Source organism: Aquila chrysaetos, chromosome 4, assembly GCF_900496995.4.
Source record: "Aquila chrysaetos chrysaetos chromosome 4, bAquChr1.4, whole genome shotgun sequence".
Taxonomy (NCBI): Eukaryota; Metazoa; Chordata; class Aves; order Accipitriformes; family Accipitridae; genus Aquila; species Aquila chrysaetos.
Window position 1 is genome coordinate 59,073,699 of NC_044007.1, and position 26,070 is coordinate 59,099,768.

Sequence of the window (26,070 nt, forward strand, 5' to 3'; positions counted from 1 at the left end):
CGCGCGGCCTCCCGGGGCTCGTAGTCCTCTGCTTCAGCGGGCCGAGACCGGGCGCGGCGCTCGAGCGCGTTTTACGCGTGCGCAGCGTCGCGTCGTTCCACGCACCCCCCCCCCCCCCCCCCCCCCGGACGTGACGCCACCACCACCGTCGCCGCTCCTGCTGCCGCGCTGCGGGGACGTCACTTCCGCAAACAGGATGGCGGAGCGGCGGCCTGGGTGAGTGCCGCGCGCCCTGGCGGGCGGCACGGTGGCGGGGGCGCCGGTCCCGGGCTCCCGGCCCCTCGCGGGCAGCGCAGCGCGGGGCGGGGCGCGGGAGGCTGCGCTGCGCGGCGCCGCGCCACACGCCACGCGCCACCGGCCGTCGCCAATCGGCTGCGGCCGCGTCGGGACTGCTGGGTGGCGCCGCGGCGGCGCGCGCTTTGTCCGTGGCTGTGGTAGGCCGCGCCTTCGGGAGCCGCCCCGGCCGGCGGCCTGCCCCCGGGGGGCGCCCCGCCGGAGCGCCCGTCCCCGCTGCGCGGGTCACCGTGACGCAGCTAAAAGTCTTCAGGGCCTTGGCCCTCAGCGGGGCGTCTGGCTTCGCGGGCCGCCAGCGCCGCCCCCTCCCCCGCTCCCCGGGCGTTTTGCCCTCTCCGGCCTTCTCCGGTGAAGGGGCTGCCCCCCTGGGCACTTGGTTGCCGTCAGCGGTGACGAGATTCTGATCGTTTCTCAACTGAGGCCCTTAAAAGCACCTGGTAAACCGCTTGGAAGAGCCGGGCGAGGATAAGGCAGGGCGCGCTCGATGCTGCAGAATTCTTTCCGTCAGTCGGGCTTCGAGGCCGCCTGTTTTGAGGAAAGCTGTCCTGGGGCCTCCGTACAGTGGTCCGCCTAAAGAACGTCTTTTGGGCCTCGTTAGGAGACCTCAGCCTGCGTACGGGGGAGCGTGCCTGGCTTTTGTTAGACTGAAATAGGCCGTTGTTTTAGAAAAGGAGCTGCCAAGTTATCCTCTGCCATGTCAAATTAAAAAGGAGGTGCCCTTCTTCCCGCTGATGGTGGAAAGAAGGCTGGGGAGTGCTGGAGACTAGACGAGCTTTCTAGCAGCGGCGTGCAGTCCTACAGACTGCATAGGTATTTGCGAAGTGGAGATACGGAAATGCAGTTACAACTGAAGATTCCTAGCATTAGTGAAGCTTGAGGCATAGTGGATACTCTTGGCAAACTTGAAAATCCACAACCGATATGAAAATTTGCTCTTAAAAACCACATTGGTTTTTGGTTTGAGGATATCCACCTGAAAACACATCAAATTAAATAATGAATTTACTGATTTGAGGGGCTGTCAGCTTGTGTTTCTCAACATAAAGTGATTTGTAGGTTACTTTTTATGGGGAGGGGAAAAGGGAGATGGCAGGCTCAAAAACAATAACACATTGCAGTTGAATCAATAAAGATAGCTAAGAGACTCAAACATAAAGAGTAAACATTTATCTTCATTTGATTTTAGTATAATGAGCGTACTTTTAAATTCCACATATTTTATTGTGCTATCTTTATTAAATAACTAGTCAAATTTGGAGCCTATATGTTGGCTACAGCAAAGGCATGTTATTTTTTTTATAATGCCAGTATTATGCTTGAAAGTCATGACCGTAACCACGAGTAAGTGAAATTCAGCACTGAAAGTAGTTGGTGGTTTTTGGTTTTGGTTTTTTTCCCCCCCCCTATATAGATTTCCATTCTGATCAATGGACAAGGAGACTAACCTGTCAAAAATGGCTGATTTAACCAAGACAGAAGAACAGGAAGTAGAGAAGAGTTTGGATGAAGAAGTGGAGAAAACACCTTGTACTTTAGAGGCAGAGTCAGGTATTGGTTGGCAAGGCGATAGTTCAACTTCAGGCACAGTACACTCCACTGAAAGTGAAAAAGAAGTTGATAGTGGTAATCAGGACGGCAGAGCAAAAAGGAAGAATTTAGATCCTGAAGATGAACCTCCTAAGAAAGTAGTGAGTATCATTTATTTTGAGCTATGTTCAAATCCTTGTTCCAAAGCCTTAGCTCAAGAAAAGTTTGAAAATATTTATGCTAAACGTCTGTGAACCAGCATGAAACACCAAATGTCAGAGTTTGTGGGTAGCTTCCTAGCAAAATAACTGGTGCAGAAGTTATGTTGGGCTTAACGGGAGAGAAAGAGGGCTGGTAAGTAGAATGTTAAGAAAACTGATCTCAGCACATGCTTAGTCTAATTCTAAGGCTATCGTTCCATTGTCTGTGTGGTAGCAATCTGGTAGTGTAGTGTAGGGTTTACTGGCATTAGTCCAGGTCCCGTATCCTGAATTCATGTTTTGCACGTTGTTGTCCCCTGTGTTAGTATAGTTATCTGTGGCTGGGAGGTTCTTCTGTAAGATAATTTTGTCCTTTAATTTCCTCAATAGTGTAATGTATAATTTAGAAAACTCTACAAACTGCATCCTCTGTGATATAATTTCAGTATGATTTGTTAGCAAAGTGAAGTACTGAAAGGTTTACAGATGCCTTTTTTTTTTTTTTTAAGACTGCAAGAGTAGCAGAAAATATTTGTCCTTTTAACCGGGAGGGTGAAAAGGGTAGTGTTTTATATGACAGTGTCCTTTAATCTGTATGAGCTTGTAGAAACTGATGCTGTAATATCTAGTCTAACTTTGACCTTTTGGGATATTTAAGTATAATTTGAAAATGTCTTTGACCTAATGTTTGGTTTCTCTGTTCAGAAATTTTCTGGGATGTTAATTTATGGCTAAGCAATCTGGTAAAATAAAGGGTGCCCTTTGTTGTGGTAGAAACATTATTAACCCTTTCATCTTTTTAATAAGGTAGTTCTGGGATAAGGTTTAGATGGACAAGAAACACATTGTTTTTGTGTAGCTTAAGGGTGTAGAGAGGTGACTCCATTGAACACGGCTGCCAGCATCTAGATGTTACTGCTGATGGCTGTTTGCAACTGTGCTTGCAGCAGCTGAGATGCGTTAATGGATTGTATGAATATGTCCCCGACACTTGTCAGAGTCAGCTGTTCTAGCTTACGTCACCATCAGTGGCCATTCAGGGAGTCATCTGTGCTTACCCTAAAAAAGACTAGAAATGGTCAAAATATTTGTTAGTATCAGTTAGCCGAGTGTGGTAATAAACAGATGATGGGGTCATACAGATTCCAGACAAGTATGTCTGTGTTCATTCTGAAGGTTACCAAAATTATATGAAACACTGAAGAATTCATGTAGTACACTAAAGTCAGTCAAACCTTCTTTTCCCTTGAGGAACTGCTATTTGAATAATAAGATATTGGGATGTTGACTTTTGTAGTCAACTGTTGGGAATGCTTCTAATTGCTGTGTGAATTCATACTGGCTGGGGCTTTGTAGCATGTTTGTGGGTTTTAACTGAGAATCCTTCATTGTCATTAGTTTGTACTGTTACTTCAAATGCTTTTGTGCCTCACAGAATTTGTGTTGGTTCTCCATGTTCTGCTGCTTTGTATTTTATTTATAATTTATTTTAATTTCATGTATATAATTGAAGATTATTTTCAAGATGAAGAAATGTTAGGAGCACAATATATGGATGTAGACTGCTTCTCTGTGTCACATGGGACAGAAACTTCTTGGAGTATTTACAGTTAAGGCTAAACCGGAGATATTTCTACAGCGAACTGTTAAGCATTAAATGGGATATGTTGTCAGTTCATTACTCTCATTCCCTTACCATGGTCTATTTAAAGCTGTGGCAGTGGGATCATCCACTTAGGCTTTATGTGACATCAGCTAGTTGGCATTTTGATTAAATTGGCAGTTTATACACTTACGTTAGGTGTAAACACTGAATTTCTGAAACAGGATTTTTGAAGAAGCTTAAAGTTCCTTGAGAAGGAACATCCTCTTCTTCAATCCCAGGCTTAAGGGGAATGAAACTGATTCTTTGAGAGTGGTGAGAGTATTAGAGAACTGAAAGTTAAGTATTTCTATAAAGGAAATATGCTGGGCATCATCCATCAGAAATTACTTGGACCAACTGAAAAGGGGATTAAATTTTTAAGGGAGTTGTCTCTGTGATAATTGAAGTGCTGACATCAGTACCAGGACAGATATGGGAAATGTTTTCATATATGTAATGATGATGCTCTTCATAGTGTTACTTGTTTACTTTCTTAAATCCTTAAAGTGAACTTATGTCTTTTGATTAAATTAAAAAGTAATAAAAAGAATTCACTGCTTGAATCTATTCCTTCCCTTGTTTCTACAGCATGAGATAGGCCATGGGCAAGCTGTAGCTGCACATTATAATGAACTTCAAGAAGTTGGATTGGAAAAACGTAGCCAGTCTCGCATATTCTACCTCCGAAACTTTAATAATTGGACAAAGAGCGTCCTCATTGGTAAGCTTCCTTAACTGATTGCTTAGACTTTAATAAAATGTAACTAATTTTTGTATCAAAATGTAACTTTTTTCCTGCTTTCTGTTGTTGATTATGACACTTTGTCTCTTAATACATAGTAAGATTTTCAGGTGCAATAAAAACCCTATTTTTATTTTGAATTTCTGTGATAGTGTTTTATATTGTTGGAGTGCCAAATGTATGCAAAGTTTTAAAGATCAACTGACCTGAAAACTGGAAAAAGTTCATACTGGAAATGTTCTTCTTCGTGACATTTTTAAAGGGAAAGGTACAGCTTTAAATCGTAAAGAATCTTACCTGTTCTTGTTAGATTGAGCTGTTCTTGTTATTTAAATAACATCTGAAATAATTTCTTAACCATTTTCCCAAAGCAGTTTGTCCTCAGGTCTCGATTAAGCAATTCTGCAGGAAACTTGGAACACATAAATATTTTCTGTATGACCCACAGTCAACTGTTTAAAAGATGAAAAACTAGAGGAGGTATTTCTTTAAGAATCAGCAGCTTTTCATAAAAATCAAAGTCTGCCGTCCCACAAATTAATTCCAAAGTGAGGAAACAAACCCATCAGATATCTGCAAACAAAGAAAAGAATTATCAGCGCAGCACCACAGATTCATGAAGAGGGATCTATGCCAGGAGATGTTGGCACCATTTGTCTTAGCATGCTGCTTTTTGTTGTGTTGTATCAGAGCAGTTAGAAGCAATATTTAGGTTTATATAAAGCCATTCCTGAAGCCTGTGTTGAAGCCTTTCAGTCATGATGAATTTAAGTAGTGTGGCTTCACAGCGGTTATATCAAAACATATTTCGTGTCTCTTACTGTGAAGAGAAGTTGCTAACATGCTGATATGTTTTGCATTATATGCCAACATCAGTCAGAGCAGAGATAATCTAGACAGAGTGGAGATAGAAGAGGAAGTCAAATGGTTTATGTAGGGTAAAAAGACAGCAAACAAGTAGCTAATGTTATTGCAAGGCCTAGGAAAGTAAGTGGAAAACGTTACGCAAGGAAACGTTGTGGGTAATGCATTTAATTGGCTTGTACTCTTCTGCAAAAGGCTCTCCCATACTTCCAAATAACATCTGTCTTCATTATAATGGTAATGAAAGGGAACTCTGTTTCCCTACTCACGCACCGATGCGCAGTTTTGCCTTTGTCTGCTGGGGAAGCAGTTCAGAGCTTCAGTCAAATTACATGCAAAGCACGTTAAGCACATAGAATATGTATTGTCTTCTCCCTAGTTTTATAAGTTTGTGGTTCCTTTTGTCATTAGTGGTTTCTACAAAAAAGAGATTTAAGTCTGTAATGTTAAGAAGACTTACAGGCAAAGTAAGTTCTGAGGTGTTTTAACATTCTCAAACCCTTTTGGTCCTTTAGGCCTCTCTGTACAAAACAAGTGAATTAAGAGACCTGTGTATGCGTTCTCTCTTTTTACTTTTCTAGGTGAATTCATAGACCGAGTACGACGGAAAAAGAATGATATAACTGTTTTGGATCTAGGATGTGGCAAAGGTGGAGACTTACTGAAATGGAAAAAAGGCAGAATTAAAAAACTTGTCTGTACTGGTAAGAAGACACAATAACTTTCCAGGGAAAGTACATCAGTGTTTTATGGGAAAACCAAGCACATCTCCAGTCTTTCATTATTTCCTTTTTTTATAAGCCCAAGAATGCAATGATACACCTTCTGTCAAAAAGTCTTATTTTGTCTTTTAACCTAAAGACATCAACTTGATTGCCAGCATAAATATAAGAACCATTGATTTTCTGTGTAATTAGCTTTCAGTTCAACTCATAAATAAAACCTGGTATCACTAAAGAAGCATACAATTGCCACAGATTGTCTTAGGCAAAATATAGCACTGGGAAAAAGACTGACTTTCTTTTTTTAGTATGTTTTCTCCCACATCTAATCTCCTGTGGTGTTTTTAACTGTTCTGAAAACACATACAGAAGAGTTGCATTTAAAAAACAAATAAACTCTACAGTGTTGTGACAAAAAATGGTCTTGGGTGTTACAATCAACTAAAGATTTTCAGACTCAGAAAGGGGAAGAGCTGAAAGCTGATTAAAAAAATCATTTAAATAGTTTGCGTAGATGTTGGGAGGGAGATACCATCTTCCCTTTTCCCAAAAAGCATCCCAAGGATAATCAGAGGAAGTATTACTCAATTTCAAATTTAATTAGATACTAAAATTTCATAAAATTCCTTTAGTGGCAGTTATGCTGGGTATTCTACATTTTACAGTTCTTTTTTGCTTTTTCAGTTGGCAGTCTTCAAATACAGTTAACTAATTTGCTTACAAAGTCCTTATGTAAATTTATTGCATATTGTTAGTTTTAAAATTTGTGCAAACTGTTGTTATTCAGTGAAACTTGATGCCTGAGAGAGGAACAGTCTTAAAAAGAAAATGAAAAAAAAAAATTCCATGATACAATATATCAGTATATATCAGAAATAATTGCATTTCAACAACTTGTATATTTGTAATAAGATGAAGAGCTTTCAGTACTGATTGAGAAACCCTGGGAGCTGAACTGTTGTAGCTAATGCATACTAGACACTTAACGCTGACAGCACTTAGTATCAATCACCTAGTATCCATCACTTGAAATTTTGGAGGCTTGCTTTGCACTTTTGAGGATGGGAGCTTTCTAAAATCTTCAGATTACAACTTTTGTCTTGAAGTAAAGACTGAAAATGACAAAGAGTTATAATCCCAAACACTTCCTGCAAATTAAATTCCTTTTCTACAAATTGGAAATAAAAGTGTTTGTTCCCCTCAAAATGTAACTGAAGATCACCTTCTATCCCTGCCATAATGGATCTGCTGTGTTCCGGTAATGATTCCAATTTTCTTGTCTGGGTAGCAGTTTACGCCCTTTTTTTAAGATTTCTCCCTCTGTATATAGATATTGCTGACATTTCTGTGCAACAGTGCAAGCAGCGATATGAAGACATGAAAGCCCGATGTCGTTATAACGAACGTATTTTTGATGCAGAATTTATACAAGCAGATAGTACCAAGGTACAGTTCGTATGCTTTGTAATATTTTGGGGATTTAACATTCTTCTGTTAAGCAAGTATAGGAGTGATGGTAGTGCTGTAATATTTTGGGCATGTATATTTTTAAGATCAGATTTTTGTACTATTGGGAGAGTCAGCCATATTGGTTACTGAAAAGTTGTGTTAAGATGTAGTTAAATGTGTTTTGTTACTGGTTTACAGTGTAACATTCTTGAAGCCTGAATGTCTTCTTCAGATAAAAAACCTAGTGCTTTCAGTTTGTTTCTCTTCACAAGGGAAAGGGAGTGATTACTTACCTCTGGAGTTCTAGGAGCCAGGATGGGATGTTGGAAACTGTCTTGGTGAATGTGTTTTTATGCTGGAATGAGTAAGGGATGTTTTCTGATTTGACTTGTACATTCAGCTTATACCATTATCTTTTTTCTAGCAGCATCTTAATTACTATAATACATATCTTCAAAACTTGTGTGATAGAGCAGATTTCTTAAGACTGTCTGGAGGCCATAGTGAATACATTGCTGCGGCTTAGGAGACAGTCTTGTAACCAGCAGTGCTTTTGCTTCCTAGAAATGTAGGCTGAGTGTGCCCTGCTGATGCAGGCTGAGGGACAGAGCTTACCTGGTTCCAGCATATCTGTGGAAAGGCTGAACCTGTTCTTCCCAGCCTTGCAGGAAGGGTTGTTTGCTTGATTTCTTGGTTGCCTCTCCTTCTTCTGAGGAATACAGTCTGTTGCAGGTTCCAGGTCATCTCTCTCTGCTCAAAATTACAGTCAGGGGAGAGAGGAGAGAGCCTTGGCCAGGAAAGAAAGGGATATTTTCATGTTGCTGTTACAACTCAGTCTTATATGCATGTATATTTTCTATTGCACGCTCTGTTCTGTCTGTTCATGCGCACAGAAGTTCATCTCCTTGACTTTCTATCTCTATTATCTATGTTCTATATATACAAAATCTCATTCTCACAGCTTGTCTAATTCCATCTACCTCTGTTTCTCGGTTTCCTGTATCTCTCTCTCTCTCACAATGTGGAGAGAGAGTAAATAAACAGGTAAAATTGCTATGGGTATGTGAAGTGTCCATTTTTGTCTTGCCACATACAGAACATTGACGGTATATGGCATGAACTGGTAGAGTCTGGGAGTGGGTGGGTGATGGGGAAGTCTGGGATAGAAGAGAAACTTGGGTAGAACTGTTAAGTATGAAATATTTTAAGTACAGAATGCATATCATGGGCCTTGGGTAGAACTTTTGTGCTCCTGTGTTAGTTATGGTGGTTACTAGCATTGTATAAAAGAAGCCTGATCAAGAAGAGTCAGAGAACTGCTGCGTACAGAGTCAAACTATGGCAAGCTTTAACGTGACAAATTTCAAGGGCTTCAAGTTCTTCAGAGTAACTGGTTACTTGGTCTGGGGTGGGGATGAGTATGTTGGTACACACGTACGTCCATGTGTGATAATACAGCAAATACAACTTGGGGCAGTGAAAATTGCCATATTTAAAACAACCCCTCTTCTCAATTACATGTTTAACGGCCAGTTCTCATAACAGAGACTTCGTAAACTGAAAATTCATTTTATTATAATAATTGTTTCCAGCTAAATGGTGGCCAGTTATAAACCCTCAGCAGTAAAATATCTCTGGAAACTATTAGGTAACTAACCTCGGGTTTTGGCCTTTCCGGTGTAGTGGTGTTACTTGACAACACAAAAAGCATTTGAGGACATGGTAACTTTGAAGTGTGTGTTTGTGTGGTGGTGTTCCCAAATGTTGTGTGTGGTTTTCTGTGTAGCAGAGGACTTCTTCTTACTCTTACCTTTTTCATCTTGTTCTTGTTGAACTTGTGAAGGAATGGGGTCTGAAAGGAGAAACTTCAAAGAATAATGGGAGTGGGAGTAGCGTATTTGTTAGAAGATTTCAGTGAATCATGCTTGTTTCTGTAGCTTTTGTTACAATTGTTTTTTCTTTTTAATCTTTTTCAGGATCTCTTGTCTTCCAAATACAGTGATCCAGATATGCGCTTTGACATTTGCAGCTGCCAATTTGTTTACCATTACTCATTTGAGACATATGAGCAGGCTGACATGATGCTTAAAAATGCTTGTGGGAACCTCTCTCCTGGAGGGTATTTCATTGGCACAACTCCAAATAGCTTTGAACTTGTGTAAGTACTTTTATATCCTATTAAGCTTTCAAAAGTCTTTGAAGCATTGTTACATGATAGTTGTTCTTACAGCACTCTGATATGTTTGTGCAAACAACAGCAAGTTTTTTTGTAACAGTTTTGAGTTCTAGTCATGAAAATCTCACTCATGAACTTGACTCAAACAGGTAAATCTGTACTAATCCTTGTCTTTTGCGCACATGGCTCTTCTGGTATAGAGTATAGTTCTTTATACATAACCCTCTGTAGTGACTTCAATAGTGGTAAAATAGCCACAGCCTGGGAAATAACTGTCAGGGTTTTGCTGTGGTTGTTCCAAGAAGCCTGACTTGTCCATGTAGAGTGTGTCTGGGCTAAAGGTTAATTTTCTAGGTCCATTTAGTCCTTGGTACGTTGTATAGGAATGATAAACTGTTAAAGCCTAGTATGCTGCTTGTCTTCATTTCATTGTTTCATTGCCTTATTAGGCAATGGGAGGTGGGAAACTACAGAGGTCACTGAACGGTGTAGTGCTGGGATAAACACTTTCAGGCCTCTTATGCGTAGTTTTCTCCGCCTGTTAAATTAAAAACTGGTCCACTAACATTTGTTTATATCTCATTTTATAGAAAGCGACTTGAAGCTTCAGAAACAAATTCATTTGGGAATGAGGTGTACAGTGTAAAATTTGGAAAGAAAGGAGAATATCCCTTGTTTGGCTGCAAGTATGATTTCCACTTGGAAGAAGTGGTTGATGTCCCCGAGTTCTTGGTTTACTTTCCATTACTGGAAGAGTAAGTTAAATTTTGAATTAATTACACAATGAAAGCTGTGGAACGCAATAAGCATTTGTTTAGTTTGTGCGTCATTGCATAATACTTGCAGAAAATTATATTTTGAGTTTCTTATTATGTTTTTTAGTTCTTCATTTTTTGTTGTTGCTCCAAATGCAGAGGTTTCTTGCATTTCCATCCACAACTGTAATCTGTTCATTACACTCAGTTGAAGGTGCTCTGGTCAGAAGCTGTGAAGACTTAAACTGGGTCTCACACAAGAATGTCTGTATCTGATATGTTGGATCTGTCAGCAAACCTTTAGTGCTGTCAACTTTTTCTTCTTTAATCTTAACTTTTTGGGGGGTTTCATTCTACCTTTTTTTAGTCCTTCAGCAAGTCTTCTTGTGTATCTTCTTCATCATGGTGCATCTTACTTGTCTTCAACTTCCTTTGGACGTTCGTAGGATTTTTCCTATGACTTACTTTTTCATCCTCTAAATCTTCACCTGTGAGCATACATTTTGCTGTTACCTCTGTGTGATTTCAGATTTGCCTTTCCCAGCCTGTCTCCTGAGATACAGACGAATGTTTCCATGTTGGGGTTTTTCCTGCCATTCAAGCTCAGTATGGTTGTTAAACAATATTAAGCTTTCCCTTCGAATCTGTGTAATTTCACACACTTCATTTGTAGTTCTCTATGAAAAATACCAGCATCTATCACTGACACCTGTAACTTCAGTATTGGATGACCACAGTGTCTACATATAATTGAGATATAAGGCACTAAATCTAGTAGAAAGAGGTTCTCTGAATATATCCATAATATCCGATGTGACAGGGTATTTATACTGCAGGGAAGACAGCATAGTCTATCTGCTAGTTCAAATGGAACTTACTTCTGTGTGTTGGGAGAAGAGATGTTTTTCTATTAAAATGTTTGTAACTTTCTTCTGTGTAGATTTTTGTTGTCCTAATTAAAAAAAGTACTGTTTGTTGTGGTAGTGCATTTTTTCATCTAAATGTCTGTACTTAAAAAATGAATTGTAGAAAGAGTGTAATCCTACTGCATACCATAAGATGTCACTGTGGCTTAAAATTGTTCCTTTGAAAATAAAACTACAATAATTTTGTGGCTTCCCTAATTAAGCGTATTACTTTGACAGAATGGCAAAGCAGCATGGTATGAAATTAGTCTACAAAATGACATTTCGGGAGTTCTATGAAGAAAAAGTCAAGAACGAGGAGCATAAAATGCTGCTACGGAGAATGCAGGCCTTGGAGGTAAATATGGAGTTAACTTGTTTCATTTAAATAGCATTTTACATCTTGTTAATTATTTGTGCAGTAATTGAAATTCCTGTTGTGAACATGGTGCAATTAATTAAAGGCTACCAAGAGAAGAACTAAACTCCTGTGGCTGAAACTGCGACTGTGGTGGGTTGACCTTGACTGGCTACCAGACACCCACCAACCTGCTCTCTCGTTCCTTCTTCCCAACAGGATGGGGGGAGAAAATAAGAAAAAAAAAACCCAAAACTTATGGGTCAACATAAAGACAGGGAGATTCCTTAGCAGTTACCATCATGGCCAAAGCAGACTAAACTTGGAGAAGATTATTTTAATTTATTACAAAAAAAAAAAAAAAAGGAGAGTAGGGTGGTGAGAAACAAAGGCAAACCTAAAAACACCTTCGCCCCACCCACTGCTTGTTCCCAGGCTCAACTTCACTCCTTCAGTCCTGACCTTTCTACCTCCTCTCCTTGCCCCACAGCGCCAGGGGACAGGGAATGGGGGTTGTGGTCAGTCCATAACACATTGTCTCTGCCTTTCCTTCCTCCTCACACTTTTCCCCTGCTCCAGCATGGGTCCCTCCAATGGGATGATACAGTCCTTCACAGACTGCTCCAGCATGGGTTGGTTCTTCACAGGGTTGCAGCTCTGGCCAGAAAACTTGCTCCTGCTTGGGCTCCTCTCCATGGGCCATAGCTCCTGCCAGGAGCCTGATTCTGTGTTGGGTCTCCACAGGCTGCAGCTTCCTTCAGGGCATGTCTACCTGCTGCGGCATGGGGTCTTCCACGGCCTGCAGGTGGATACCTGCTCCACCTCCACTGTGGCCCTCCATGGCCTGCAGGGGGACAACCTGCCTCACCACGGTTTTCTCCAGGGGCTGCAGGGGAGTCTCTTTTCTGGTGCCTGGAGCGCTTCCTCACCCTCATTCTTCTCTGGCCTTGGTGTCTGCAGAGTAGTTTCACATTTTTCCTTGCTCCTCTTTCACAGCTGTTGTGCAGGTTTTTTTGCACTTTCTTAAATATGCTTTTCCAGAGGCGCCCCACTCGTGGCTGAGGGGCTCAGCTGTGCTGTGTGGTGGCTCTGTGAGTGTTGGAGCTAGTGGAACCGGCTGTGTCCAGCATGGGACAACCCTGGCCTCTCCTCACAGAGGCCACTTCTGCCACTTGCTGCTGCTGTCACCTGGGCACGAGCACCCAACAGAGTCATTCGGTTTTGTAGATAAAATTTCAATTTTGAGGCAAGTTTTCATTTTTATTAAGTAGTAAGTGAAGCACAAGAATCATGCCTGGTGTCACATAGTGGTAACCATAACCCATTTCTTCCTCAGCAGAGAGAGACTGAAAGCTGGATCTTTGTGCAAGGAATATCAATTGAAAAGAGAGAAAGTGATCTTTGTAGGAATAAAGGAACAGGCTGTGTTTGTAGAAGAAAATGGTATTTAACTGTAATTGAGCTTATCTTTTTGCCCAATGTTTTTGCTTTTTTTATCCTCAAGCTCTTAACCTGGATGACTTTGGCAGCTTCAGAGAAGCTTTTCAATACCATTTCTGAGGCTTTGGCTTTACTCACAGTTCTCTCTGCTTCCTTCTTCCCTCAAACAGTAGAATTTTTCAGCATAAAACTGTCATGTCAAATATCTGGTGACTTACTAAACTGAATCACATGGGCTGCAAGTGGACTTGACTGTCCTTGTTGATCCTGAAAGTGACAGTGCTTTGTATGGGCTCATACTGCCAGTAGCGTGGTGACACAGCCTTTGACATACCAGCGTCGTTGTTAGAAAAGAGAGTTGTCTTAAATTAGTGGCCACTTACAATTGAGGACTGCATGGTACAGACCATTATGCAGTAACTGGGATCCTTAATAAGTATGTATTAGTTTTGAAGAATTAGTTCTATACTTCTGTTACAGCTCCTGTGTGTTAATAAAGCATTTTAAGCATTCTGCTTGAAATTTTACAGTTGCTCGTTTCTTAGTACTTCTACTTAAGAGATGCTGTTTTGTTCAGTTGCTGTTTTAAAAGAGGGTGTATCTAGGTAATACTCCATAATGAGCTGTACATGGAGGATAATTTTTATAGTTATTCTGTTTCCCCTGTTTTGGAGACATAAGGATAATTTATAAATCCTGGGTGTTGGATTTTCTGGGAAGTAGGGAATATCGGACCTGATCTTCTAGATGCTATAAAGGAGAGATCTAAATTTAAGATCCTTTGAATAACTACTGACCTCTGTTCTGGGCTATGTTGTGACAAACCCTTGACTGATGCGATTAAAGTATCTTACTACACAATTAATATTTTTTTCTTATTTTTCCTATGTTCTCCAGCCATATTCTACATTTGGTGATTCCAGGCTTGTTTCTGATAAACCTGAGGATTATGAGCATGTAAAAGAGTTCATCAAAGATGGCAAGGCAAAGTTACCATTGGTAAGTTCCTTCTTACTTCACTAGAGCAAATGGTGTTGAAAATTGAGGTCCTGATTTTTTGGACATGTGGTGCCGCCTTCATTTCAACTGCAATGAAATTGGTATGAATGTCTCTGTGCATGTGAAAAATCGTAGAGCTGCAGGTCTAAGGAGTTCATCTAATCTATACCCCATACTCAGAGAATCAAATTCACTTCATTTGGTAGCTATTAAGAAATTTGTAACTGTGCAAAAGGGAAAGGCTATTTTGCCATCTTCCTTGGCAGCTGTTCTAATGTAACTCTTCTTAATTTGAGGATTTTTCTTATTTTTCTGATCTTCACATGACCAATTTAAAGCTTTAGTTTTCTTTTTTTAATCTTCTGACAGGAGAGTTGAAAACTTTCTTCATAATGCTTGTATGTATTTGAAATATTAAACACTGTTTTTCTGTTGTCTTTTTGGGTGAAGAAGATCCAGCTCCCTTCTCAGCCAATTTTATTGAAGTTCTGTAAATGCTATTTTTTTAAATGTGCTGTACCTTTTTTTTTTTAACAGAGCTCCTAGAATTAAACAAGTCCTACGTACATAAAACTAAATCCATATATTTCTGCCCTCAATTTTATTAAATATGATATTCTGTTCACATTCTGGAAAGAAAAGAAAGTTTCTTTGTGATGATCGTAATCTTACCTTGTACAAAACTTAGTCTGCTGTCCTGTCAAATATTTTTCTGCATTTCTCCTGTTTTGGCAGCTTGATTTGTGACTTCAGAATTAAAAGAGTGCTGAACCATCTTTAATGGAGGTCATATGAGATATTAGATCAGTGGTCCAATTAAATATGTTTTTTCTGCTTCTAGTCCTGTCTTCTAATGCATATGCTAACTTTCTGAGCTTGCTGTCTTTCTCATGTTTTTATAAAGGGTTTTTCTTTCTTCCGTTGTCCTAGCAGTACATGACAATGTTGGAGTTGTCTGCAGCTGGTCCTCTCCCAGCCTTTCATTCTTCTGTATTGTTCTCAGAGTTGGGTGCATGATGGACAGGAGCCTGCACAGCTGCTGTTCCTGGGAAGCAAGCAGGAGAAGAGGCAATGTCTGCTGTCATTTTTCCACAGAAACTACTGCCATTTGGCTATTGCCTCTCCATCTGTAGCCAGGCTAGCTATTCAGGGTAGCATATAGCTGAGTGTTTCCTTCTGTCTGTGCATTCGGGGAGTCAGGCTGGATGGAAACCTTGCAAAGGCTTGGTTTAACCTAATTTCAGGCTGAATGGTTCCTGATAAGCAATGCTGGCTCTTCCAGTCTGAACTTTAGGTCTTTTTTATGTGTTGAGGCTCTTTGACAAGACAGAACCAAAATTGGAGACTAGTTTGAGTAAAGATTGTAGTTTTAATAAATTCATATGCAGTTACTGATAGATGGCATCCTATTTCATTGTCATAGCTATAGCATGAGGTTGGTCCGCTTGAAGTTTTTCCACTCAGATTTTTCTTTTTTTTAACCATTGGTTTATCTACTGTTTATGTTCTGAATTCTTGAAGATGTATGCCTTTTACTGTATGTATAAAAATCCTACATCAAGAGGGAAAAGAAACCTGCTCTCTGTATTTGAAATCTAAAAATTTTAAAAAGAAAAATGCTTCTTTTAAGAAATAAGCTTAAGAACGTGAGAATGGTCAAGTCAGACCAAAAACCTCTTTTGGCAGGTGCTGTGTCACCTGGCAAGAAATCTGCTTGAACAAGCCTTTTTTCACTAGTGTTTTAAAAGATGAATCATTTGGTCAGGATTGGTCAGTGGGTAGCATGTGGGCTAAATCATGGCCCTGGGTGAGGACTCACTGGAAGGGGATGGAGTGGGTAGAGCAAAAAATCAGCTTCTGGTTGTTACCTCATGCTTCTTAATTGGTAGGGTAAATGGTAGCAGCTTTTTATTTGTGCACTTGCCCTGCTTTCATCTGAAAGGCTGAGCTAGGAGTAGGTTTCTGAAGCTGCAGAGCAGGCTGTTTTTTCACAATGTGTGAGCGGGGTTGGGAGTTATTCTCTTGCAAATAGGGTTTTTGTGGGCTGCAAGGAGGTGTTAGGTGGATGCAGGCAGTATTCCTGGGGAAGGTGGCAGCACCGTGATACAGGGCCTCTTCTTGACTTCTGCACAAGTGTTGGACATCTTGGGCTGGAGAGCAGGTTGAGCCGGGTCAAGACACACTGATGGATGTGTGGTAATGGACCCAGCATGCTCTGCATTGCAGAGTCATCCAGCCCAACAGACTGCTGGCCCATTCTCCTATACCTGTGTACTTTAGGTGTGTTCTGCTATCCGGGGTGTTGCAATTCCCTGCTGTCCTAGTTATTGGAGTTATAAGTATCTGTGGTCTACAGTAATGCTCTTGTAGTCCCTAAATAGCCAGCCAGTGTGGGTCGTTAGAAGTTGGTCTGTGAAAGATTGATGATCCTGAGTTAAATCAGTGTTTTATTGTTTCCTCATTTTTTGTTGAAACTGTGGTTTTGTTTTTTTTTGTCCCCTTCTAGGGAACCTTGAGTAAATCTGAATGGGAAGCAACAAGTAAGTGTTGTTTTGAAAACTCAATATTGACTGAATGACTGCTATGTAAAGTGTGTAAAATAGCCTGTTGTTTATGGAAGAAAATCCAAATTTTAAATATAACAAGGTTTTATTATTTGTGTTATTCAAATGCCTGTGTACAGATTATGTAGTGCACACATCTCAAGAAATTGGGAGGGAAATGCATAAAATAGGTTGAAATTTTGCTTTATTTAAGGAGCTTCTAGCATGCAAACTTTGGGGCTGAAATAGTTTGGGGAAGCCTTACTTAGGATGTATGAAAAGAGGATGCCAGTGTTAAAAGATTATTTTGCTAGGGTTAGAGGATTAAATACTATACTTCTGTTTGTACACTTTGATACTACACTGTTATCAGTCAACTAGAAAACAAACTCCAGTTGGGCCATACATTCACCAAAAATAATACAGATCTGTTTTGGGAAGATGAGCTGAAACTTTATTCTTTGCCTGTAGTGATATGTGTTTCAGGAAGAAGCAATTAAAGCATGGACGGTGAAGAGGTATTTGAATGTTTTATAAAGGGAGTAGAAAAAAGTCAGTGCCTCAGACACCAAAAAGGATACATTATTGTTAAATATGTCTTGAAATTTTGTGAATGTGTGCCATGGAAAACTTTTGACATCGTTTTTTTCCAATGTTGAGTTTAATAGAACTCAGATACAAGGGGCTGAGAATTCTAAGGGTAAAAATTGGTTCCTGGAGAGATTGTTACTTAATTCTGTGTAACTGCAGCCAACCAACAATTGCATTTTTGGAGACCATTATACTGGTTGTGTTAGTGGTTTAAAAACAACCGAAAAATGCTGTTCAATTCATGAATGAAAAAATCTTTAGTTAAGCTGTTTGCTTTCTTAAATTATTATCTAATTTTTAAAGGTATGAATCATAAAGTAGACATTAATTCCAGCAAGGTATAAGTATTATGTAAACTATTAATCTAATTGAGAGGGGCTTTTTATACCTTTAAAAGTTCAGTGATTGTTTTTTAAGTAGTCTCTTTTTTCAGAGAGATTTGGAGTGCAGAGCTTCTGATAGGGTATAAGCACAGCTTGTTCGTTACATGGAACTTCAGTTTCCCTTATTGCTGAGGAACGTACCATAGGCTTGTCTTGAAAGATTTGCGATGTAGCTATGGCACCTCATCCATTAAAATAAAAATTGAGTTCAAGTGGAAATCCATACATGTTTAAGTAGACTCATGGTCTCAAGAAACTGGTTTAATTTATCTGTCTGGTATGAAGCATAAGAACACCTGACATAGCTGGCATTGATTATATGCCAAGCAAGAGTTTCCCAGGGGTGCCAGTGTGGACTGTATATGAGTATCCATTTCTAGAATCACACTGTTCTGGAGTTGAGAAAATGCCATCTAGTGTTTGTAAATATTTCTTCTTTGTCAGTGATAATTTAAAAGAGCAAAGTTAATAATGTTGTACCATGAGTTTATTCACTTTTCAATTAAAAATGAAGTTGATAATTTTACCCCTAATTGTCCATTACTGCATGTATGAAGGAGTCTTTAGACTTGGTTGCATATGACTTTATGTACCAGTGAATGTTAATTATGTGTAGAATAGCATAGTAATTTATGAATTCCATTCACATTTCAGTAATATCATTAACTGAAGTTAGTGTTTCATTAACCATATCAGCAGGATTTAAAATATTTTGCTTTTGTGCATTCTCAGCTCTATTGTGAAAACATGTCTAAAACCATGTTGGAATTGAATGCTAGAGTTACTCATTGGGAAACCAGAGCATTTTTTATAATTTCAGTAATCTGCTAAGAGGTTGTTTGGGCAGAGTATCAATCTGTTTACATTTTGAAAACTTAATTGAGTTGCAGAGGAAGCTGAAACTTTAAATACTCGCATTTTCTTTTTTAGGTATTTACTTGGTATTTGCATTTGAGAAACAACTGTGAAACTTCACGTACTGGATGCAGCAAGAAGAGATCGTATCCACATGCAAGTTGGAATGGTCAGAAATCCATTGTGGCAACTATTTTTTTATTTTTTATTTTTTAATTATCAGAAGTGTGCAGGACACTACCAAAAACTGGAGCAAGCTCATGATTCTGAGTTACATTGCCTGTCTGTGACAGATGGACTTGTGTGTGTATATATAAGAAAGATTCTGAACCAGTCTTTTTAAGCATTTGTAAGCAATCTGCATGCTCTCAAAACTCATGTTTGAACTTGACACAACTTTATGTTAGAAACAAATGTTTTGTTAGTAGAAGTATGTTTGTTTGTGATTTCAAGCCTGACCCTGCACTTTCTGAAATTGATGGAAAATTGACTGTTGACTTTGATGGTGCAGAATGAGGGCCTAAATATTGTACTGCAGAGCTCAGTTAATTCATAATGAGATGCATTCAGACATATAGGGTATGTCTACATTGCATGCAGAGCTAAGTGGCAAATCATACCTGAGTCAGTTTGAATACTTATGTGCAGTGCTCAAGCCTGCAGTGTAAATCTACCTTAGTGGTATTCAAGGTGTAGTTTACAGGGTAAAGTCCCATGATGTTCTTGTTTTTTGTGCTTGCGGATATGTAGTGTCACTTCATGGTGCTTTCAAGATTAAACGAGTTGGTTCTGTACAAAACTGCTCTGAACGAACTGAATTTCTAAAGTTTTAAACCTCTACATCATTTTTCCAGATAGGACTATGTGGTGATCAAAAACAGCTGCTGAACTTAGATTACTGAACATTTTATATTGTATTAAAGACTCTCCTGACTTTTTGGTGGTTTTAATGTCTCCTGAAACTTACTAGACAGATCTTAGGATGTGTTTCTCACTTGTTTCATAAAATTCCAAATGAGCTTGGCAGAAGGATGAGCTGTTGGTGGTGATGGGGACCTCATTGCAGTCCTCCAGGCATTAGGAACACGGTCACATACTGGATCGTGAACCAAAAGGGGAGCTTGTATAACATTTGAGGATACTAGAAATTCACTCTGGGAGGGAGGGCTGTGTATGTGTGTATACCCTCTGTGCATGTGGATAACAATCCCCAAATTAGAGTGAAATATTTTGGTTGGGAATGTAATCTAATGATACTAATAAGCAGAACTGTGCGTAACTACCATCTTAACTGCCCGTCAGTCTCTCAGAGCTGGCTTAGGGATTTCTGACATGGTGTTTGCTCCGCTTTCCACATGCTTGTAGCCACGCACTACTGAGAGGGTGTGGGCACTTCATGTGTTTTCTCTCCCGTCTTGGGCTAACAGTAGCTGTTTGCTGCTGCGGGCTAGTATAGTTTACATAGAGATGAAATGATGAAGTGTTGATGGTACATGAGTGTTTTGAAAAGTTACAGTAAACCTAGGAAAGATAATTTCTGGTACAGAGTTAAGCATTCAAAGTACTTGAGTTTGTAGTTGTTTTGCCTTCCTCCTGTAATTAAGTCATGCTCTTTCCTCCATGACTCCTGATTTTATTTTTTTGTTAGTTTATTATATAGAAGAACACCTATAACCTTCACCAAAGCAGTAGAATCAGTCAGTTCTGCTGCTGAAATTAAGAAAACAAGACTCTTTGTTACAATTAGTACTCATGAAACTAGCTGAAAAATGCTGACACTTTAGAAGTGCTGAAGTGTTTCACTGAAATTCGTGTGTGTCAAAGATAGTTTTGTTAGATTTCTTGTATCAAATTTCATTTGAAAGTACATTATGCTATTTTTGGAAGAAATCAGAATAATAAAAAGAGGGGAAATACAGTGGAGTGTCTTTCCTCTTTTAAGCAAATTTCAACATATCACAGAATCGCATAATGGTTGAGGTTGGAAGGGACCCTCTGGAGGTTGTCTGGTCCAACCCCCCAGCGCAAGCATGTTTGCCTACAGCCAGTTGCCCAGGCCCATGTCCAGATGGCTTTTGAGTATCTCCAAAGATAGAGACTCCACAACCTCCCTGGGCAACTTGTGCCAGTCCTTAGTCACCCTCACACTGAAAAAGTGTTTCTGGATGTTTGGAGGGAACCTCCTGTGTTTCAGGGTGTGCCCATTGTCTCTGGTCCTGTCACTGGGAACCACTGGAAAGATCCTGGCTCCATCTTTACACCTTCCCTTCGGGTATTTCTATACATTGATAAGATTACCAACCTGAGCCTTCTCCAGACTGAGCAGTCCCAGCTCTCTCAGCCTTTCCTCATATAAAAGAAGTTCCAATCCCAGCATCTGATATGGGAGATGCTCCAGGATCTTGAAAAAGATTGAACCCAGTATTGACCCCTGGGATACACTGCTAATTAGTAGCCTCTAACTAGACATTGTGCCACTGATCACCACTCTCTGGGACTGGCTGGTCAGCCAGTTTGCAATCCACCTCACTGTCCATCCAAGACAGCCTTGAAGTCAAGGTAGACTATATCCGCTGCTCTCCCCTCACCTACCAAGCTGGTTATTTATTTCATCATAGAAGTTTATCTGGTTGGTCAAAAATTACTTCCCTCAGTGAATCCATGCTGACTACTCCTGATGATTTTCACGTGCCTGGAAATCATTTCCAGGATCTGTTGCTCATCACCCTCGTCAAGGTGAGGTTGACCATACTGTAGTTCCCTGGGTCCTCCTCTTTGCCGTTCTTGAAGATAGGGGTGATGTTTGTTTTCCTCTGATCTTTGGGCACTTCTCCCAGTTGTCATGGGTATTCAAAGATTATTGAGAGTGGACTCGTAATGGTATCTGCCAACTTCCCCCGTACTTGTGGGTGCATCCCATCAAGGTCCATGGACTTAGGCATGTCTAGTTTGCTTAAGTATTCCCTGACCTGATCCTCTTCAACCAAGGACACATCTTCCTTGTTCCAGGCTTTCCCCCTGGTCTCTGGGCCTGGGATTCCTGAAGGCCAGTCTTGCTAGTAAAGACAGAGGTAAAGGCGGCAGCCTTTTCCATGTTCTGTGTCACCAGTGCCCCTGCCTGTCGTGGTTAAAGCCCAGACAGTAACAAAGCACCACACAGCCGCTCGCTCACTCCCCCCTGCCCACAGCCACGGTGGGATGAGGAGAAATATAAAGGCAGGCTCATGGGTTGAGATAAGGGCTGGGAGGGATCTCACCACTGATGGTCACGGGCAAAAGCCAGGCTCAACTTGGGGAAGAAACAAAATCAATTTCATTGACTACCAATCAAATCAAAACAAGGATATTAGGAAGTAAAACCCAACCTTAGAACACCTTCCCCCCAGCCCTCCCTCCTTCCCGCCTCAACCCCACTCCCGGTTCTCTCCACCTCCTCCCCCCGGCGGCGCAGGGGAACAGGGGATGGGGGTTGGGGTCAGCTCGCCACACCTGGTCTCTGCCGCTCCTTCCTCCTCAGGGGGAGGAGGACTCCGCACTCGGCCCCTGCTCCACCGGGGGGTCCCTCCCACGGGAGACGGTCCCTCCCACGGGAGACGGTCCTCCACCAACCTCTCCAACGTGAGTCCTTTCTGCGGGCTGCAGTTCCTCACAAACTTCCCTGGCATGGGTCCTTTTTGTGGGCTTCAGCTCTTCCCAAACTTCCCTGGCGTGGGTCCTTTCTGCGGGTCACTCTTCAGTCACAGACTGCTCCAGCACCGGCTTTCCCATGGAGTCACGGCCATCTTGGGGGGCCTCCGCTGCCCCGCTCCCCTCCATGGGCTGGGGGACACAGCCTGCCGCCTCACCACGGGCTGCAGGGGCAAACCCTCCTCCCCTCCTTCCTCCTCACTGACCTCGGTGTCTGCAGAGGGGTTCCTCTCACATCCCACTCCCCCCACTCGCTGCAGGTTCCCCTTCCTAAATCTGTTCTCCCAGAGGCGCTACCGCCGTCGCTGACGGGCTCGGCCTGGGCCAGCGGCGGGTCCGACTTGGAGCTGGGGAAGCTTCCAGCAGCTTCTCACAGGAGCCACCCCTGTGGGCACTCCCCCGCTACCAACCCCCCCCCCGCCACGCCACACAAACCCATAACATTGCCCCATTCAGCACTAGGCTCACATTTTTCCTAGCCTTCCTTTTCTCACTTATGTACTTACGGAAGTCCTTCTTGTTGCCTTTGAAATCTCCAGCCTGATTCAATTCCAGGTGGGCTTTTAGCTTTTCTCTTTTTCAGGATCCTGAACTCCAATATCTCATGGTCATGGCAACCAAGGTTGCCTTTGATGTTCACATCCCCAGTAAGCCCCTTGGTGGTGGTGAGTATGAGGTCCAGCAGAGCACCTCTCCTCATTGGTTCCTCTGTCACTTGGGTCAGGAGGTTGTCATCGATGCTCTTCAGGAACCTTTGGAATTACTTATGTCCTGCTGTGTTGTCCCTCCAATAGATATTGAGGATCAGGGCCTGTGAACATGAAGCTGCTTCTGGCTGTCTGTAGAGGGCCTCATCCACTTCTTCTTCCTGGTCAGGTGGCCTATAGCTGACACCCACTATAATGTCACCCATACCTATCATCTCTTTAGTCCTTACCCATAAGCTCTCAGTTGGCTCATTGTCCATCCCAAGGCAGACCTCCATGCGTTCCAGCTGTGCTCTCACACAAATGGCAACTCCACCACCTCCCCTTGTCTTCCTGGCCTGTCTTTCCTGAAGAGCCTGTATCCCTTCATTGCAGCACTCCAGTGATGCGAGTCATCCCACCACGTCTCCATGATCCCAGCAAGATCATAGCTCTGCAACATTTCCTGATAATAGTATGTGTCTTCCCAGTAGAACTGGATGGCTTCAGAGAAGCAATTAAAGGAGTGTAGACCATCAAGGCCCTCAGGATTCCTGATGAAAAAGTGAAGAGGGGAGTGCCGAGGTAATCTGAGCTGGGTGATTTTTTGCAATAGAAAGAGTTTTGGCAATCCTTTGAATTAAGAAAGGATGGAGGAGTGATACGTGAAGGGTGCTACACCAATTAAGTGGTTCAATTTTCAAATTCACTTCACACAGTCAAGGAATTCAGATTAGAAATGGCAACTTAACTTTGTCATTCAGTTTATCCTCTCTCACCTAGCTGTAGAGACATACGAGTTGGGAAGAGGAGCTAGAAGAGGTGCAACCTTTTCCTCTAGTTCATTCTGTGATGGCAGACAGTTGAGAACTGTGGTAGAACCCAGTTGCTCAGCATGTAGCTGCTGTGGAGAGCCAGCACAGGTGAAGAAAGTGTTTTGCACTTATGTTAAACAGCTTCCTTGACTCAGGGAACACCTAACTTCGCCATGAAAGTGGATGTATGAAAATCCTGTTTTAACTAATTTGTTAATATGTTCAAAAGTACAATGCTTTTTATGTATAATTTTGTATCGATAAAGAGTCAAGTCAAACACCAGTCCTTTCTATTTGAGATGGATTCAGTGCTCATGAAAGATGCATTTGCTGAGGTAAGGGTGGAAAACTTGTTCAAAAAAAAGGTCCTTGGCCACCAGTGCAATTTATCCTAACTTTTTTTCTTCCATCCTTCTTTGCTTTTGAAAGAAGGGGCTATCTATTGTGTTTCCTTGTCCTGTAGCTGAGGTTATGAGGCAACAGAGTTGCCCAAGCACTGTAAATACAAGTAATTGTTCCTTGTGAGGTTTAGGATATTCTGAAACCTTACAGCAAAAATAATGAGATGAAATACTGTATTTGTGCAGAAAATGTGTCATGCTTCAGTACGTTACTGTTGTATCAGTGCTATATTGTATGAGTTTGCATTTGTGAATTACACACCAGTGTGGAAGAAAGTGCTGCAAAGCACTTAAACATGTGCTGTGTTTTGTGCTGAAGTTTTAAGCAAATGCTTAAGGAGGCATGTTGCCTGGTAGAATGTATTTGATTGACTTAAGAAGCTAGACTTGCTGCAAATCTTACACGTACTCCTGTTACAACATTTGAATAGTTTAATTTACATAATGAACATAGTCCTTTGACTAAAAGTGTTTTCCTTTTGAGTCATAGTCTATTTAATAAAGCACTCTCTCTTCTAATATATATTTTTATTAAAAAGAATAATTATATGCTGTATTCTCATTGCTAAACTGTGTTTGTAAAGACTTTGAAAACAGTTAATTTAGGGAACATTAAGCTGGGTAGCAATAAATTTAAAACATCTGCAGAGTAATCAAGGGGCTGATAATAAATCCACTTTTGCAATCCACTTATTGCCAAAGTAATAATGCTTCTGGGGGGAGAAATGGCTTGTCTAATATCAAGCAGGATTAACAGTAATATTGCAATCTCAGTCCCCAGTGTTCCTTGTATGCTACAAATGAGAGCCTTTGTCTGTACGGAAGTGAGGGAACGGACATCTGTATTGTTATTTATGAATGCAAATAAGTGTCCTGATTTTTCAGAACTGTGAAGCACAAAAATCAGGTCATTTAAGTGCCAAAAGACACAGAGACAAGTGTTTGAGTGTTTTTTGAACAAGAAACTTCATTTGAGATTTAAAGAAAAAAGTCTGCAATTTGAATCCCTGTGCTGATGACATTATGAATACTGTGTACTGAACTAAAAACTGTTACTATAGTTTAGTTTTCTGCAGCTTCAGTGTGTAGCATTTTACATGGATGTGCTAGTGCTGGTGAAATGGCTTTCCCTTAACCTCCCTTACAGCATACCCCTTTAATACATCACCATCATAGATTTATGTACTACCTTAAATGTTTCTGTTTCTTGGAGAACAGACATAAGGCAGAACAAAGCTAACTTGATAATTTCGGTTTGATAAGTTAAAGGTTTTCCGAAGGTGCATAAATGCCGTTTTAATGGAGGCTGTCATCCTTTTTTCATTTTATTAAAGCTGGTTATTGACATTGTTGTCTTTTCATTCACTTTAATGTGTCTCCCAGCAACTGAAATTCACTTTCAGGGTAAGGTGTTTGAACATTTAAGGTCTGACTGATCTGTGCTGTGCCCAAGGAAAGGATATTCTTTTAGTTCATGGGCCATATTGTTTCAATAGGCAGCTTCATAAGAGTTGCACTCTCTCTCTGACTCTTATAGTCTTGTCTGAATTCACACAAGTTGTTTCTGACACAGTCTGATGGAAGGGTGTGCTTTTGCTCACCCATAATTAATCTCTAACTGCGATTAAACTGGAAATTTACTACTCTTAGCAGTGGAATGAACATCACCATAGGATTCAGAGTAACATTGTTCACATTTTCTGGAGTCACACTTTCTTACTCCTGCCTAGGTGCTTGGCTCTTCTTCTAACCTTTATGGCTTTTTCATAGTCTTGGAATAAGACTACTCAGCTGATGACGTACTAGCTCCCAACCAGTAACAGCTTCCTCCTTAGTTTGCACTCACTTCTTCTAACTCGACAGTGATGGAATTGTTCTGACTTTAGGCACAAGAATGGTCTTTGTTTGTTGGTTTAAAATGACAAAAACCTACATGAAATAATAAACACAAAGACAGCCTTGGTTTATATATAAAATACAGCTTTTCAATCTCTAATTTTTATAGTCCAAGGAAACTGCTCTGTGGAGTAGTA

At 40.9% G+C, this 26,070-nt stretch overlaps 1 protein-coding gene across 3 annotated transcripts; it reads left to right on the forward strand.

Moving 5' to 3' along the window:
* The first annotated feature begins 82 nt into the window (after nucleotides 1-82).
* RNMT (RNA guanine-7 methyltransferase) lies at nucleotides 83-20,366 on the forward strand. 3 transcript variants are annotated; one of them, XR_005932269.1, is made up of 12 exons: nucleotides 83-216; nucleotides 1,706-1,982; nucleotides 4,255-4,387; nucleotides 5,854-5,976; nucleotides 7,325-7,440; nucleotides 9,420-9,601; nucleotides 10,210-10,374; nucleotides 11,520-11,637; nucleotides 13,975-14,076; nucleotides 16,583-16,616; nucleotides 17,091-18,015; nucleotides 18,524-20,366. XR_005932269.1 is itself a non-coding variant. In XM_030011220.1 (11 exons), exons 2-11 carry the CDS (start codon nucleotides 1,722-1,724, stop codon nucleotides 18,559-18,561), a joined length of 1,272 nt encoding a protein of 423 aa, XP_029867080.1. In that variant the 5' UTR covers nucleotides 83-216; nucleotides 1,706-1,721; the 3' UTR covers nucleotides 18,562-20,366. The 3 variants fall into 3 exon arrangements, 2 of the variants coding, with proteins under 2 accessions (XP_029867080.1, XP_029867081.1); XM_030011220.1 differs by lacking the exon at nucleotides 17,091-18,015; XM_030011221.2 differs by lacking the exon at nucleotides 17,091-18,015 and having other exon boundaries at nucleotides 200-220.
* Nucleotides 20,367-26,070: the final 5,704 nt, after the last annotated feature.